We start from the raw sequence: 16,781 nt of genomic DNA on the forward strand, positions 1-16,781 counted from the left end.
AAAAATGTTATAGAGACTTATCCCTAAGGGTGCGGTGATAAAGTACTCAAAGGAGCAATAAGAGAATTATGGTTTAAATTTCAATAGAATGAATATTCTAGAGGTTGACTTTCTGAGTTTGTATAATTTGTACTCTAAATTTATGTGGTAGACGAATCAGAAAGAAGATCATCTACCTCCAAGATTAATCGAGTAAAACTTAGACAAATAGACCATTAAAAAGAAAAAGAATATTCTGGGGACTATAGGATTCTTTATATTAATCATAGATTGAGTACTATAAATAGAATATCTCTCTTGATTGATTGGTAGATCATCCAAATTTATATTTAAGTTTTTAAGTATGCTAAAACATTAAGTAATATTTTTCCCTCTTAAAATTTTCTAAGTTCTTTGCTTGCTAGAGTTACACTTAGTATTTTACAAGAAGAACATCTAAGTGCTGCATGTTAATTTTCAAATATGATAAAATACTAAATAATATTTTTTTTCCTCTCAAACTTTTCTGAATTCTTGAGATTGATGGGAAAGTCAGATACACTTAGCATTTTACAGAAAAGAACATCTAAGTGTTGTAGGGTGGTTTTCAAGTACTGTAAAATATTAAATAACATTTTTCTTGGTTTGCTTGAGTTACCCTTATCATTTTACAGGAAAAAAATTACGAAGTGCTGCATGGAGCTAATATCTAACATGACACAGGGCTGTGGTGGATCAAATAAATTAATGGTATTGTTTATTTTTTTTTTCAATAAAAAGTGAAATTTATTATCCAACGATTTTATACCGTTGATTTTATGATCATCTATAAGAAGATAAATAAAAAAAACTGTAATTAATTATGATATAGAAGTGCATTGATTCAGATTTATCAAAATTTAATCTACTTAATAATTCAAACTCAACTATACCCCAAAAGTCTGATAGTGTTACCCAGCTCAAGCCATACGAAGACCAGCTAGTGTTCACCCATAAACATAAACGTAGTCCGGACATTGGGACATATTCGTTCCCGTGGTTCGCGATCCACAGGTCTGGTCGCGTGCAGTAGGCACCCGGTTACGCGTTGGCTTCTGTTGCTGGTTCTGCAAAACGAGAGCCACGTGAATTCTGAAGATATCATTCTTTCTACTCTCTCACCCTTCTTCCGTCTCGATTTCGATCTACATGACTGGAAGCAATCGGATCTGTCAGTTATAGGGAAAGATTTCCAGCTTTCGTACCTAATTTCTTGTATTCGATCGTTGGGATGGCTACATCGAGCCCTCCGATCTCCGGTGCTGTCTCCGGCGTCGACCCTACCCCATTCCTCGGCATCCGCAACGGCGGACGCCGCTCCGGACGTGGTCGGGGCCTCCTCCGCGCCGCTCGGTTCCTCCGTCGGGCTAGCAGCCGTCATATGATGAGGGAGCCGTCGATGATGGTGCGGGAGACTGCGGCAGCGCATCTAGAGGAGCGGCAAAGCGACTGGGCCTACTCCAAGCCCGTGGTGTTCCTCGATATCCTGTGGAACCTGGCCTTTGTGGGTGTCGGCGTCGGAGTGTTGATCATGAGCAAGGATGAGACGCCGTCGATGCCTCTTCGGTTGTGGATCGTTGGGTATGCGCTACAGTGTGTGCTGCATATGGTTTGTGTGTGTATTGAGTACAGGCGTAGGCAGATACCCGAGGAGTCTCATCTGGACGAGGAAGAAGGCGGGAGCGGAAGGAGCTCCAACTCAATTTCAACAAGTGCAATAGGAGAGGCTGCAGATGATGAACAGGGTGAGCAGGAAGGTAGTACTAGGTAAGGGCTTGCTCTCCATTCATCTTAAATTTAACAATTAATCAACATCGGTTTCCCTTCAAGCTGTCTACATGCATGTTTAATATCATTTTTTATTTAATCACATTGCCTCATTGACGTTCCGATTTCATGTCAGTAACGTTTTGCCCTTCTACTCTGAGAACAAAGCTAGTCTTATTTAGTGGTTGAAGCAAACTCCAATTGAATGGTAACTCAAAATTATCATACAAAAAAAGAAAAAAAATACTATAAAACACTGTCCTAAAGAATGTCCCAATGTGACATTTTAATCCTTCACATTGACGATTGAATAGAATATTTGTCAATACAATTGAGCTATGAATACTATCACTAGGAATCATGCCTTTTGTATTACAATCGAGAGGTAGAGATGGCTATAAGGTAGATTTGGGGGGAAGGGGGTTGAATACCATTTCTACTTGTGAGGTAATCTTACAAGTATGCAACAGAAATGAAAACAAAAGAAATTACCAATATTAACTCACACATTTACATGGTTCGATAGTCCTAAGGCTCCTACTCAATGACCTATAATCCTTTAGTAGATCATTCCTGAAACTCCTATGTATTTTCTCCTTCTTGAACTTCTTCCAGAGATGAGAAACTTCTTACAAGCTTTTAGTAAATTATTAGGAGACCTATAAATGAGGGAGAGAATTACAATAAGCATTAGCTTCAAATCGTTCCATCTTATTTCCCTTAAACAGGTCTCCAATATCTTTAGTTGTTGGCTATCATTTTGCTATGCTTGCATAGAAAACTGTTCATCTTATTACCATCAGTTGATTGATGCACGATTCGATTGTTATTGCATAGCTTTTTTCCATAAAAAAAATCTTTCCCTAACTTTTCGACTGTATGTTAATTATCTGGATTCTTTCATTAGTCGATTGATCCTAGTTGACCTCTCTAGTCGACTAAAGCGCAAACAGAAACATTCTATTTTTTAGCCAAGCAGCCCTAGTCGACTATCTAATTGACTCAACCACTGTCAGTTGACTGAATTAATTTCTTAGTTGCCTGACTTTAGTAGCTCTAAACATAAACATTTTGTTTCGCTAGCTAGAGTCCTCAAGTCAACTACTTAGTCTACTCACCCATGAGTCAACTCATCAATTTACTAAATTCATCAAGTCCGCCTAAGTTGAGATTTAGACTCTCCCCTTAAATACGGATTTCTCTATTCTTAACTCACTCACTTAACGTGCCATCCTTTAAAATCTGCCTATATAATTTGCCTCCATAGCCATAATTGCACTCTGTTACTCTCATCCTATAATCCCTTAGATGTCCTAGGCCATGCTTCTCTGGTCTCCATGTACCTCGATCCATCGGGTATCCAACCGACTTTGTCTATGCGAAGTTGTCTCCATGTGCATTTTACCAAGTCCTACATGACCCAAATACACATCAAATACCAAGGTAATTTCAACTTAAACTATTTCTCCAAACATCAAAACCTGTGATCAATCCTAGTCACCTAGACGTAAATTGCACCAACATTCATACCTTTTAGAATAACAAAAATAGACAACAAAATAAGTATACATCTTATAGAAAGAAAAAGTGAAAAAGAAAAGAAAAAGCTTGCTACACATAATGACTTAGAATAGCCATTCTTGCATCATTCTCTCCCATAAACTAAATTCAATTCATCAAGTTGAGTTTTCAATGTTAGCAGGGCCCATCTGTTGAATTATCCATGTGGCAATGACCCTAATTATGTTTGATTACATGTGTAAACCACATCTATGTGACAAAACTAAAGGGTTCTATAAAAATATCTATGAGTACGTGTAAACTTATAGTAACACAACAAGAAAATACACATAAGATGGTGGGGAATTATACATAGAAGTGGTGGAACTGTCAAGGAGATAAGACCTTATTTGGTTAGAGAATAGTAAGGGGGAGGTCTGTTGTGTAGATTTTTTTTAATTTTAATTTTGTTTTTTAATTGATTATGGGCTCTTAATGGGGTGTGATGGGAATTGATAGATAATATTGTTGGTGCAATCATACCCTAAGTGATTTGTTCAACCTTGACTTTTCATGTTTGGGCAAAGGGCTTAAGTTAGACCTTGTATATGTATTTGATATATGTGTTAAAAGTTGTATAGGACTTAGAAGGACAAGGATAGACATGGAGCTTGTGACTTGACGAAGTTCAGTGTGGATGATGACTAGCACGACCAAGACAACACTCTTAAAGGCTTGGAGGTTTAATAAAAGTTCAAAAAAGGTTGCATGAGGCATTCGAGCGAATGTAAGTTGAGAAACATTGAGGTGGTGTTGGAGTAGCTCATAGATCTTGATATGATGCGACCAAGTTGCTTGAATCCTTGGCATAGGATTGGTTGGAGATTGGAGAGGGATGAAACACGACATTTGAGGGACTACGGGATGAAGAGCATTAAGGTGTAATGTTAATGGTAGCTATAAGGAGGAGAACTATAGGGGAATATACTGAAGGATGGAATATGGTGTGAGTTGTGGATTTGATGCATTTGGGGACTTGAGGACCTAGCAAGAGACAATTATGGTAGCAAAGTCAAGTTGTGGAAGTAAGCTCTTGCATTGCGTGGGCTATGAGAATTGAGATACTTCTATCCTTGGGAGAGGGTAGATCTCAACTTAGGCTAAATCTAATGATGATCGTAGTCAGGGCTCTTATTGACTAGTGAGCTAAGTCAACTAAGGAGTTGACTTAGGTTTGTAGCTCATTGACAAAATGTTTATGTCTGGAATCTAGTTGACTTGCCCGTTGACTAACGTTAGAATCAATTGATGAGGTGAGTTGACTAAGGAATTGACTCAAGCTTGATGTCTCACAAACAAAATATTGTTATTCGGAGCCTAATTACTGAGTAGTCAACTAAACATGTTGAGTTAATTGGTGATGCGCAGGACTACCTAACTCTTTCGATGCCTAAAATATGACTATAGATCGAGCATGAGGAAGTAAGCGAGAAAGCTAGGCAATCAACTATAGTTGGCCAGTCGATTCAAGTTGTCATTGAAGGAGAATAATCAACTAGCATGAAATTGAGTAACTCAAATATCTATTAGCAGATTGGAGGCTAAGGTGATTGTGAAAACAATCGACTTATCTGCATCAGAATTGGAAAGTAAAGGCTGAAGACAACTTAAAGTCTATATAAGAAGACTTGAAGAGAGCTCTCGAGGGTTGGTGAATCTTGAGCAACATTCTAACAATTCTTGAGCTTTCTTGTTGTAATATATAGTCTTGTTTCTTTGTTGTCTTATTGTTTTATCCTCTTGTATCCACCTTCTAAAGGTTTTTGTGAAGGAGAAAGAATAGTAGGGATTTGGGAGTGATTTATCGAAGAGTTGTAGGTCGTGCAATAGGAACGAGAACCACATTATATTCATTTGTGAGCATTGATTTCTCTCTTTGTTTTATTTTCTACTAATCTTGTTTGTGTGGTTTGTTAGTGCTTTAGCAAGAGTATAGGTTGTGGAGTAGGAGCAAGGGTTCCAAACCACATTATATCCTTTTGTTAGCATTGACTTCTCTTTATTTTATTTCGGCTAATCTTGTTTGTATAACTAATGTTTTAGCTAGCAAGAGTATAAGATTGAGGTTTCTTGAAAAGAAGGATGCAAACTTAGTTCAAAATTGACTTTTGATTTATTCTTCCCCTAGAATGGTAGTTAAAGTCCTAAAGGACAATAAAGGAAGAAATCTCAAGAAGTCAAGAAGAGTAAATGGACACCGCAACAAATTGAGGTTTTCGAAGGTAACATTAAGAATATACATTCAATTATTTCTATTTTCCTAATGTTATTGTGAGCAAGGTTGGGGAAATGACAACGCAAAGGGTCATTAAAAGATTGCCCAATATCATTTGTACTCCGTTGTGGTGCAATCATGTCTTCTTAAGGATGTAGTTTTGATGTTTGGCAAATGCATATTGTAATTACTAATATAGTGTATCAAGTGTGCGGGTATAAGTTATTTGATATAGTTATTTCAGGTGCAACAATTGAAGTCTTAACACGTTAAAAGTGACTAGATGTTTGCAAATTGAAGTCATGGTAAGTCAAGGGTGATCATATGCTTAATAGACGAGAAAGTCTCAAAGGCAAGGGTTTGGGCACAAAAGATCTAGAAGCAAGGTTTTCAAGTATGTAACTTTGGGTGAAGTTGAGAATCAAGTGCATCTACTTAAAGGGTTATCAGGGGACTAAAATTAGACACAGACTCAATTGTAGAAGTAGTCTAAGTCGATAACTTGTTGACTGAATGTAACTTAGTTGTCTGAATGTGTTTTTTAGTTGGCTGGTCAATTGACTCAGGTAATTGAAAAAGGGAACAGAATGTTTTTGTGCATCTCTGTTTGGAGGACAGTCCCTGCAAGATTAGTCGACCACCACTAATTGACTAGTGCAAAAACAAGATTGATGATCAAGTTGGTGTCATTTCTGATGTTGTTCTCTTACATTGGGAAGAGACTTAGTAAATATGCATATAAAGTTTGACTTGGATTCAACATATGATGTCACCTATTGCCACATGATCTCTAACACATGATACACTGATTGACTTTTAATTAAATTCATGGTGTTCAAATTATCACATAAGACTTGAGCATTTTTATAATAAAGTCTATAGTTTGCTAATGTGTGTATTGTCTAAAACAATTGTACTACACAGCCACTCATGACTACATCTTTGGCCTTGGTAGAAAATTGTGCAACACAATTACTCCAATTAAAAATAGAAGATCGATAGCTGACATTCTCCACTTTAATTTTTTGTCTAATTTACTACTCGCATAATCGGAATTGGAGTGACCTATCAAATTTAGTGCATCGGTCTTTGAATAGCCGCATAATTGAAGTTGATAGTACATGTGTCCCAAACCAACTTATCTTGCCTCATTTGAAGAAAATCCTGGTGACTTCATAGATCGTCACTAGAGTAAATCTGTGTGCATGATACCGCTATGCAGGACATTGCAGGACGCTCAAAAGACATTTCAATAGCAGCAGATAATCAAACAATTGAGTGGATGCTTAAGATGAACAACATACAGATTACCCAACTGTTTTTGCTAATTTTTTTACAGGTCAGATTAATTAAATCTTAGTTAGTATGCCAATTCTTAAGGATGAACTAGTCATTCTCCCCCTTTGTTGATAGACATATCCTTTCAACCACTTTCCTAGATCCACTAATTAAACTAATGTTTTTGTGGGATTCATATGTATATTCAAATGACATCCTGTGATAAGATGGACTTTTGACGTGAGATATTGGTTTGTAACTCAAACTAGTCTTGTCCTCTAACTTCCCAAAATTAGATTTAAGTTTTTAGGCCCATTTGTGAATTTTTAGGATCTTTTATGTTGTCAAGTTTTGAGACGAAAACTTGATTTTTTAACTCTAAATCCCTAAAATAACCGTAGGGTTCTTATGCTTAACATATAAGTAGAGATTGGTTTTGTTCATTTTCTTGGATTCTTGCAAAAAGGTATTTTGTAATTTAAATTGGATTTTAAAATAGTTACCTTAGTTTTTACATTTGGAGCTCTCCTTTGGTTGGAGCTTTTGTTTGAGCAAACAATATCCTTACTCCTTGCATTTGTAACATCATTTTATTTTCTTCTACCTTTCTTCTAGATTTTCTCCTCCATTGACTTCTCATTCACCTGGAAATCCAAGTTATTTTGTTTCTTTTTATCCAAGTGCATTTACTTTTGTAGTGCCTTTCTCATGGCAGTTGAAGCACTTTCATAATTGCTCAACGTTATTTTTGAACCATCATCTTTTTCTAGAGAATTGGGTGAGCGGTCATTTTCTATGTGTTTGGGTGTTGATTTATCATTACTTTCAATTATGGATGTGGAGTGTCTTTATGTTTGTTTGTTCTGGCATTGATGGTCTTTGCATTTGTTTGTTCTGGCATTGATGATCTTTGTTTGTTTTGGCATCGATGGATTTTATTCTTCATGACTTTCTTTTATCATTTTCAGATTTTGTGCTTAGGGATGATTTTTGTGTAGGTGGCCACCTTGTTCCACGGGTCTTTCATTTTATATTAGTATATTTTTTGATTTTGCATAAGATTATGTTAAGTAAAATATTAACCATTATTTCTTATACCTTTTTCACTTGCTTCAAATCTCTTAGTTTGTGCATTTGTCTATTTCTCCTCTTCAAGTGTCATCACTTCTTCAGACTTTGAATTTGGGATCCTTTGACCGCTGCTATGAACATTTTGAATGTAATTTGGAAGTAGTATTCCATCTTCATCCTCTAAATGTCGAAATGCTCTAGATTGTATTTTAGGGTTGGATCAAATGCTTGTCTCTTTTGATATAGAAAGTTATGAAAGCCCTCGGAGACTTAACTTCATCGGTGGTTAGTCCTTCAGAGTCATCCTACTCTAATACCAAATGTAGGTTGTATCAGAGCACTTTCTTCTAGTCCATGGCTTTATTAGTGGTAAGCCCTCTTAGAGCATTCAAATCTGATAGCAAATGTAGGTTCGAAGGAAACAACTAGAGTGGGTGAATAGCTAGAAATCTATAAACAAGACCTATTCAATTGCAAAGCTTTAATACATGAGTTAATTACATAAAGAAAAAAAACAAAGTTAAGAATGCTAATAGAATGATTTAATGTAGTTCAAACCTTCTATGCCATTGTAGACTAATTCATAAGGTGAGTTAATGTCTCCTCCTTGCTAGAGGCAAAGAAACCTCATATAAAAAACTTTTCTTTTGCAAAAAAGATAAAATTAAAAACAAAAAAAACTTTATCAAAAAGCTTGTAAGATCTTAAAGGTTAAACCTTAAACCTTATAAATAAAAGACTAAAAGAACAATAAATACAAAGTGGAGTAGTGGAATTGTTATAGAATGATAAGTTGATTGTTGTTAGACAAGCTCCCTTTACCCTTCTATTATAGCCTTCAAAATGAGCTTGAATAAGCTTCACATAGTTGTTATGTTTGATGCAAGTCGATTCAAATCTTCCTCCAATTGACTAAAGGGTTGATAACACTATGTCAATTGATGTTTCAATCGACTCATACTTGGTTCAAATTCTATGTGAATCAATTCAAGTTGATATAAAACTCAAAGCATTACTTTTAGCAGTCGACTTAAGTCACTTCAATCAACTCGAGTTGAAATAAAACTCTTCTATTTGCTAGTATAATGTCTTGAATCAACTACCTAATTAACTCGATTAGTTAGTCATCTTAACTTGTAGTCAGCTGAATCTACTCGTCAACACTTAAAGTATCGATTATGAGCCAAAATACCTTAGTTATTAGTCGAGTACACACCTAGTTAAAAATTTACTACATGACCAAGATTATATATTCATTTATAATCTCTCACATCTCTTATGCAATGAGGCCTTACCTTGTGTCTTCTTCCATTTACTTGGAGTTTCACCTCTAGGACTTCTTTTGCTTGCTAAGAGGCCTTGCCTTTGAGCTTTCTCTATTAAGAAGCCATGTCTTTGGGATTTTCTCATCTGTCAAAAGGTCTTGCCTTTTGGTTTTCCTTATTTGTCTTCTCTATCTCTGTGTCTTCACTTTTCCATCTGCTAAATATTTTATCAATTTTGAGCTACTAGACTTTTCTAATTATTGCACGTGGAGCTTAGAGATACATTTAAAATTAACATAAATTAACCTAACTTAAATCCTTAGAAAAATATGTCAAACCAATCTGGTCAAAGGCGACCACTTGAGGTATGATTGCATGAACATCTTCTAGTTGAATTTATCCTCTCCTTCTAGTTGAACTATGACCATTTTCTTAGGACATAGTTTCCCCTCAATTGAGGTCTAGGTGTGACTTTCGTGTTACCTGGCGGGCTTCAACCAACACAATTTTTACATGCACATTTGTCTTTCTGTAGTTATGGATATCATATGTTGGCGTTGAGATGTTTTGTCGGTTGTCTCATTTATATGGATTGATCATAGTTTATTTTGTGGCTGATGTGGTATAATAGTGTTTCTATGGTGATTATTGCTATATATGGATTGATCTCAGTTTATTTTATGGATGATGTGGTATGATAGTGTTTCTATGGTAATTATTGCTATGCAATTAACAACAACAACCAAGTCTTATCCCACTAGGTGGGGTTGACTATATAGATCCTTCTACGCTATTGGGCTCTATCCTCTATTATATCATTATTTATAATTAAATAAATTTTATCTTGTTTTATCGTTGATAATCAAATTTTTTTTGGTCTTTCTCGTTTGATATGCACATTTGTCATAGTTTCACATCGTCTAACTGGAGTATTTATTAATCATCTAAGTACATGTTTATATCATCTTAAACGTGTCTCCTAGAGTTTTCCCTAAATAGATGCAACTCTGACTTTTTTTAAATATTTTCATTTCTTATCCTGTCCATTCTTGTATGTCTGTGCATCCACCTTAACAGTTTTCATTTTTGCAATTCTCATCTTTTGTTTATGTGCTTGAGTTATAACCCAACATTCATCTCCATATAACATAAGGGGTCTAATCGTCGTTTTATAATTTTTTTTAAGTTTTAGAGGTACTTTATGATTACATAGAACACCTGACACACTCTTTCATTTCAATCATTTCGCTTGTATTTTATGTAAGACATCTCTCAATCTCTCCATTATTTTGCAAAAATAATCCTAAGAACTTAAAACTCTCTATTATAAATAATTTGTCATCTCATATCTTAATAATTATTATTACGTCTAATATTACTAAACTTAAATTTTATATATTCTGTCTTTACTCTACTAAGCCGAAAATCTCACTTCTAGTGTTTTCTGCTAATATTCGAGTTTACCATTTACTCCTTTACATGTTTTATCTACCAAAATAATATCATCTGTAAACAACATGCATTGTGGTACCGTACCTTGGATATGTCTAGTGAGTTCATCCATGATTAGTGTAAAAAGATAGAGACTTAATGCTAATTCTTGATGTAACTCTATTTTTATGGGAAATACTTCAGTTAATCCATCTGAATTTTTCACTTTTGTTATTGCATTCTTATACATATCTTTAATTAGTTCAATATACGTTATGCTAACACTTATATTTTCTAAAATTCTTCATATAATTTCCCTTGGAGCTCTATCATAAGTTTTTTTTAGGTTGACGAATACCATATGTAAGTTTTGCTTATGTTTTTGATATTTTTTAATTATTTAAGAAGATGTATAACTTTTATTGTCGACACTTCAGATATAAATCCAAATTGATTTTCGATCATCGTGGTCTTTTTCCTTAGTCTTTTTTTCTATTACTCTTTTCCAAAGTTTCATGGTATGATTTATTAGTTTAACACCCTTATAGTTTGCACAATTTTGTACATCTCCTTTATTCTTATATAAGAGGACTAGAGTACTTACCCTCTATTGATTGGATATTTTTTTAGTTTTTAATATTATGTTGAATAACTTTATAAGCTATTTAATACCTTGTTTCCCTAGATATTTTCATACCTTTATCGGAATATCATATAGTCTAATTGTTTTTCTATTTTGCATCTCATTTAAAGCTTGTTTTATTTTTAAAATTTGAATATTACGATAAAAATTTAAATTTTTATACTTATTCGACTTACTTAAATTACCTAAGTTAAGTTGACCACCTAAATCTTCATTAAAAATTAATGAAAATATCTTTTTCATCGTTCTTTTATTTCTTTATCATTTATTAGTACTCTATTACATTCATTTTTAATACATATTATTTGAATAAGATCTCTTATTTTCTTCTCTCTCGCTTTAGCTATTTTATAAATGTCTTTTTCCCCTTTTTTTGTATCAATTTTCAATATAAGTGTTGAAAAATTTCATTATTAGCTTCCTTCACTGCTTTTTTGGTCTCTTTTTTGGCCGTTGTATATTTTTTAAGTTTTTCTCATTCTTACAAGTATATAATGCCTTATAGGTCGTTCGTTTTTCCTTCACTCTCTTGTATTTTTTCATTTCATCACCAAGATTCTTTACTTGGTAGTGGACATCCCTTTGACTCACCGAGTACGCTTTTGACTATTATTTTTAACTTTGATACCATCTTTTCCCATGTTGTATTCGAGTCACCGTATATTTCTTCTAATACTTAATGCTTCTATATTTTCTTTAAATATGTTTTGCTTCTCATCCTTTAACTTCTATTATTTAATTTTAGGAGTCATACATATTTTTCTTCTATTAATATTATGTTTGAGGCGTATATCCAACATTACTAACTTATATTGGGTGGTTATGTTTTTCTTTTGGGATGACTTTGCAATCTTTACAAATCTTTTTATCCTTTTTCCTAACCATAAAAAATCAATTTGCGATTTATTATTTCCACTTTTGAATGCGACTAAGTATTCTCTTTTCTTAAAAAATCTATTAGCTAGTATAAAGTCATATGCTATCGTAAAATCTAATATAATTTTTCCTTTTTTATTTCTTGTTCTAAATCTATAACTCCCATGCAACATTATCATATTTTTATTTTTCACTTCTACATGCTAATTTAAATTTTCTCCTATTAAAATTATTTTAGATATTAGAATGTTTTGTAATACTTCATTTACATCGTCTCAAAATTTAGATTTGATGTGTTCATCTAACTCTACTTGAGGTGCATATATGTTAATTACATTAATAATTTTTTTTCACCACCACTATATTGAGAGCTATAATCCTATCCTTATTTTTAACTACTACTATTTCATCCTTTAGCGAACTATCAACAACAATACTTATTCTGATAGAAATCAAGTTCTAGATGTGGATCAGGTGCTAGATCATGAGTGAAACATGGTAAGGGAAATAACCCCAAAATATGATTTGTATATTCCAGGAGGGACAAAAAAGGGGTTTGAATGAAATTAATATATAGTGGTAGTTTATATTTTAGAGCCAGTTATATCTTTGTCGCAGTTATGTTAGCATGTTTTAGAGTATGTGTGGTTATAAGTTTGTGGGAAGTTAGAGGGGAAGAGATCTAAGAATTATTGTCAAAAGAAAGCATTGACTTTGGCTGGTGGAGAGAGTTTTCTTTACTAGATTGTTTGTATTAACCCTAATACAATTTTGTGTTTTATGTGTTCTTTTATTTTGAATTTTAGAATCCTAACATTGGTCCGACTTGCCGGATGTAAGTGGGGTTGTATGCTTAGAAGGAATGCCAAAGACGTCAGATAGGATTAATGTTTTGGAAGAGAGGATGGTGACGCAAGAAGGAAATATAGAAGAAATGAGAGATATTATGCGACGACTGATGTTTGAAATACAAGATGGTTCTCTTTTACAAGAGATCAACAAATAGTTGGGGACAAGGGTTGAAGCAACACTACTGAAGGGGGCATCCACTTTTGTTGATCAACCCTCTCAATCTGAGGATGTCTATTAAGAAAGTGGAATTACCAATGTTTGATGGTTGGGACTCAATAGTGTGGATTACTAGGGCTGAAATTTATTTTGAAGTCTATAATACTTCTGATGAAGTTAAGGTCAAGTTGACACATAAATATGAAAGACACTACAATTCATTGGTTTAATCTTCTTAAGGAGACCGAAGTTAATCTAACTTGGGAAAAACTTAAACGCGCTCTCATAGCCCGTTATGGAATGCGTAGACATGAGAATCCTTTTGAAGAATTGGCAGCACTAAAACGTACTGGAAATGTGGAAGAATTTAATGAAGCTTTTGAGTTGATTTCTTTGCAAGTTCCGCACCTTCTAGAAGAGCCTACCTCATATTAGAAGAAGAGTTCGAACATTGAATCTACTGTCTAGAGGGCAGTTAATATGCATGGCAAAGAATGTTGACGAGGAATTGCTGGAGGAAGGGGAGATCCCATAAAAGACATTAGGGAAGGAGAGGTTGTGGAGCAATTTCAACCAAGACAACGCTAGTTTAGGCGGTTTTTGACCATATACAAGGCCTAATTCAATTCATAAGAAATTGGGTCAGTCTTTCTAAATGGGCAGAACCAATACAACAATAGAATGGGGTTCTAACAAAATTCGTGACTCTAAGAAAGCTATTGGAGAGTACAATGTGCAAGCAGATCTACCCAGTGGACTGGAGGTAGCACTAAAAGATGATGTGGAACTAGAATATGTGATTGCTAGTAGAGACATTCATAATGGTGAAGTGGTTTGTTAATGGCTAGTCAAATGGAAGGGCAAGAGAATGATTGACACAACGTGGGAGGATGATTTCACTCTTAGAACTCAATTTCCTTATTTTAGCCTTGAAGACAAGGCTAGAAGGTGGTAATGATAGGAACTAAGTTCTAGATGAGGACCAGGTGTTGGATCATGGGTGAAACATGTTGGATCATGAGGGAAATAAGCTCTTGTATTTTCCAGGAAGGACAAAACAAAAAGGGGTCTGAACAGAATTAATATATAGTGGCAGTTTATGGTTTAGAGTTAGTTATATCTTTGTGGTAGTTATGCTAGCATATTTTAGAGTATGTGTGGTTATAAGTTTGTGGGAAGATAGAGGGGAAGGGATCTAAGGATTATTGTCAGAAGAAACATTGGCTTTGGCGAAAGCATTGACTTTGGTTGGTGGAGAGAGTTTTCTTTACCAATTTGTTTGTTTTAACCCTAATACAATTCTATGTTTTGTATGTTCCCCTATTCTGAATTTTGGAATCCTAACATACTCTATTTCTTGTTTTACTCATTCGTACCATAACTTAAAATCTGAATTCTCTATAATTTTTGCCTTCTCTCCTATCCATTTTATCTCTTGTACACATAAAATATTAATTTGTCTCGTATCTACTATTTCCATTGCTTTACCCATGAGTATTCCTAGATTCTGTGTTCTAAATCTTAGACAATTAGATTTCCTATAATATTTTTTCTTACCCAATCTATGGTATGAGAACTCTTGCATATTTAACACTACATTCGAGTTTTGTAGCGGTTCTTGTTAAGATGTTACAGTTGGACCCTGCAATGCATTCCTTACGGGGAACATCTTAATATTAACATAATAATTTGATGGATCTATTCATTGAACCCTGTCTGACAGTCCACGTTGGTTGGCAACCCAACGCGCAACTCTTATCTTTTTTCAACCGGGCTTGAGACTAGCTTTGGTGAGTTTAATTATTGCTTTGCAATGAGTTAGATAAATGTTTATGTTGGTGTGCTGTTGCTGGTAATTGACCTTGGTGTATTATGTATTTACAGAGTTAGCTAATATAGGAGAGTTTTTGCCAAATTTTTCCAAACAAAGCCCTATAAAATGATTAAGATTTAGTTCTTAGGAGATGTGATCAGTGAAGAAGGGAAGTATTTTCAGGGCATAACAGTGGTACTTGGCATGGGCGGTTTAGGAGAGTAGCTATGTATTGGGTTTTCGCAATTTACAGAAATGGTGAATTTCAACCATGCAGGCTGGCATGACACAATGTTTCATTCCATATTTGTAGTCTTAAGATCAACTTTCTCTTGTTCACAACTGATGTATACTTCATATGTTGATTGCAGATTGAGTACAATTTGTCCGTCATATCTTTAGTTGATGGGAATTCTTCACATAGGCTTCCTTATGTGCTGGCCAAAATAGGTTCTCTCTCCTAGGTCATGAGAAGGCCTAATTGTCCATTATCCTTGTCTGACATAATAGAGATGATTTCATTCTATGACCTTGTGCTCTCTGTTACATATTGCTATGGATAAATGCACCTATACGAATCAGTGAGGTCTCATTGTGCATTATCCATTTCTGATATAGTAGAGATGGTCTCATTCTCTGAGTTTGTGTTCTTTCTGTTACACACTGCTATGGCTAGATGTATTTACAAGAACTGGTGAGAAGGCCTCATTGTGCATTATCTGTGTCTGACATAATAAAGATGATCTTATTCTATGAGCTTGTGCTCTTTCTGTTTCACACTACTATGGATAAATCCACCTACAAGAACCGGTACTATTCATGTATATGCTTCAGATATAGACTGATATATTACAGATTTGAAGGAATATCTGTAGTGTTTTTTTTCTTGTGTTTGAAAGATGTAATTTTACAATTTGACTAAAATTATGTAGTAACCTTAAAATATTTTTTTCATATTGATGATTGCTGTGGCATCGTCATTCAAATTTTTATGAAAGGGCAAATCTGGATGATACATGCTGTAATAAGTTGTGCTTAGTTTCTTGTCTACAAATCTTTCTGCGTGAGTAATAGCAACTTTTGTAGTAATGTGTCTTTGTTTTCGAAAAAGGAGTTCACCTGTGAGGTTCTATCATTATTTTATTCTTCCACGTACTTAATCATCATATCCATATAAATCTAATTCATTCCATGTTTGTTTTTTAAAAGTTATGAGTTGCTTTTTTTGATTCATCATCACTCCATTGCGGCAGTGTTGTCAAGCATTTGGAGTCTGCAAACACTATGTTCTCATTCATATGGTGGATTATTGGATTTTATTGGGTATCTGCTGGAGGACAAGAGTTGACCCGTGATGCACCACAACTTTACTGGTCTTTCTATGACAAATTTGTTTTCTTTGGTTCTCCATTTGAAGCTCTAATATTGAATATGCTCTAATTTAGTTTTCTATCTTGCAGGTTGTGCATAGTTTTTCTAGCGTTTGATGTATTCTTTGTTGTCTTCTGTGTTGCTTTGGCATGCGTAATTGGTATAGCTGTTTGTTGCTGTCTGCCTTGCATCATTGCAATTTTGTATGCTGTTGCCGATCAGGTGGGCCACATTGAGTGCTATTACGAATACTTATCTTTCTTTCATGCAACTACTACCTTTCCCTTCATAAGCAATTGTTCTTGAATCTAGTTTTATGGTTACATTGAGGGGCTTCCATCTTATATTCAATGGCCTCAATGTTGTGACAAGATTCCTGGTTAAAATTTTGAGATTTTCTTCAAATATTTTATATGTTTTTTTTGTTGTTTTAATCTATGGTGATTACTTAGCATTTTACATCAA

The 16,781-nt window shown here is 34.5% G+C and overlaps 1 protein-coding gene across 1 annotated transcript; it reads left to right on the forward strand.

Annotated features, from left to right (window-relative positions):
• Positions 1-1,106: 1,106 nt before the first annotated feature.
• Positions 1,107-16,526, forward strand: LOC141818863 (E3 ubiquitin-protein ligase At4g11680-like; the record flags this gene model as incomplete). The annotated part of the gene is given in 3 exon segments (XM_074706281.1): positions 1,107-1,785; positions 16,199-16,318; positions 16,406-16,526. Coding segments are annotated over 3 exon segments (777 nt in total), but the record flags the coding sequence as incomplete, so codon positions are not given.
• Positions 16,527-16,781: the final 255 nt, after the last annotated feature.

Source organism: Curcuma longa, unplaced genomic scaffold (assembly GCF_044706935.1).
Source record: "Curcuma longa cultivar G26 ecotype Majalengka, Jawa Barat unplaced genomic scaffold, ITB_CL_G26_1.1 contig_26323, whole genome shotgun sequence".
Classification (NCBI taxonomy): domain Eukaryota; kingdom Viridiplantae; phylum Streptophyta; class Magnoliopsida; order Zingiberales; family Zingiberaceae; genus Curcuma; species Curcuma longa.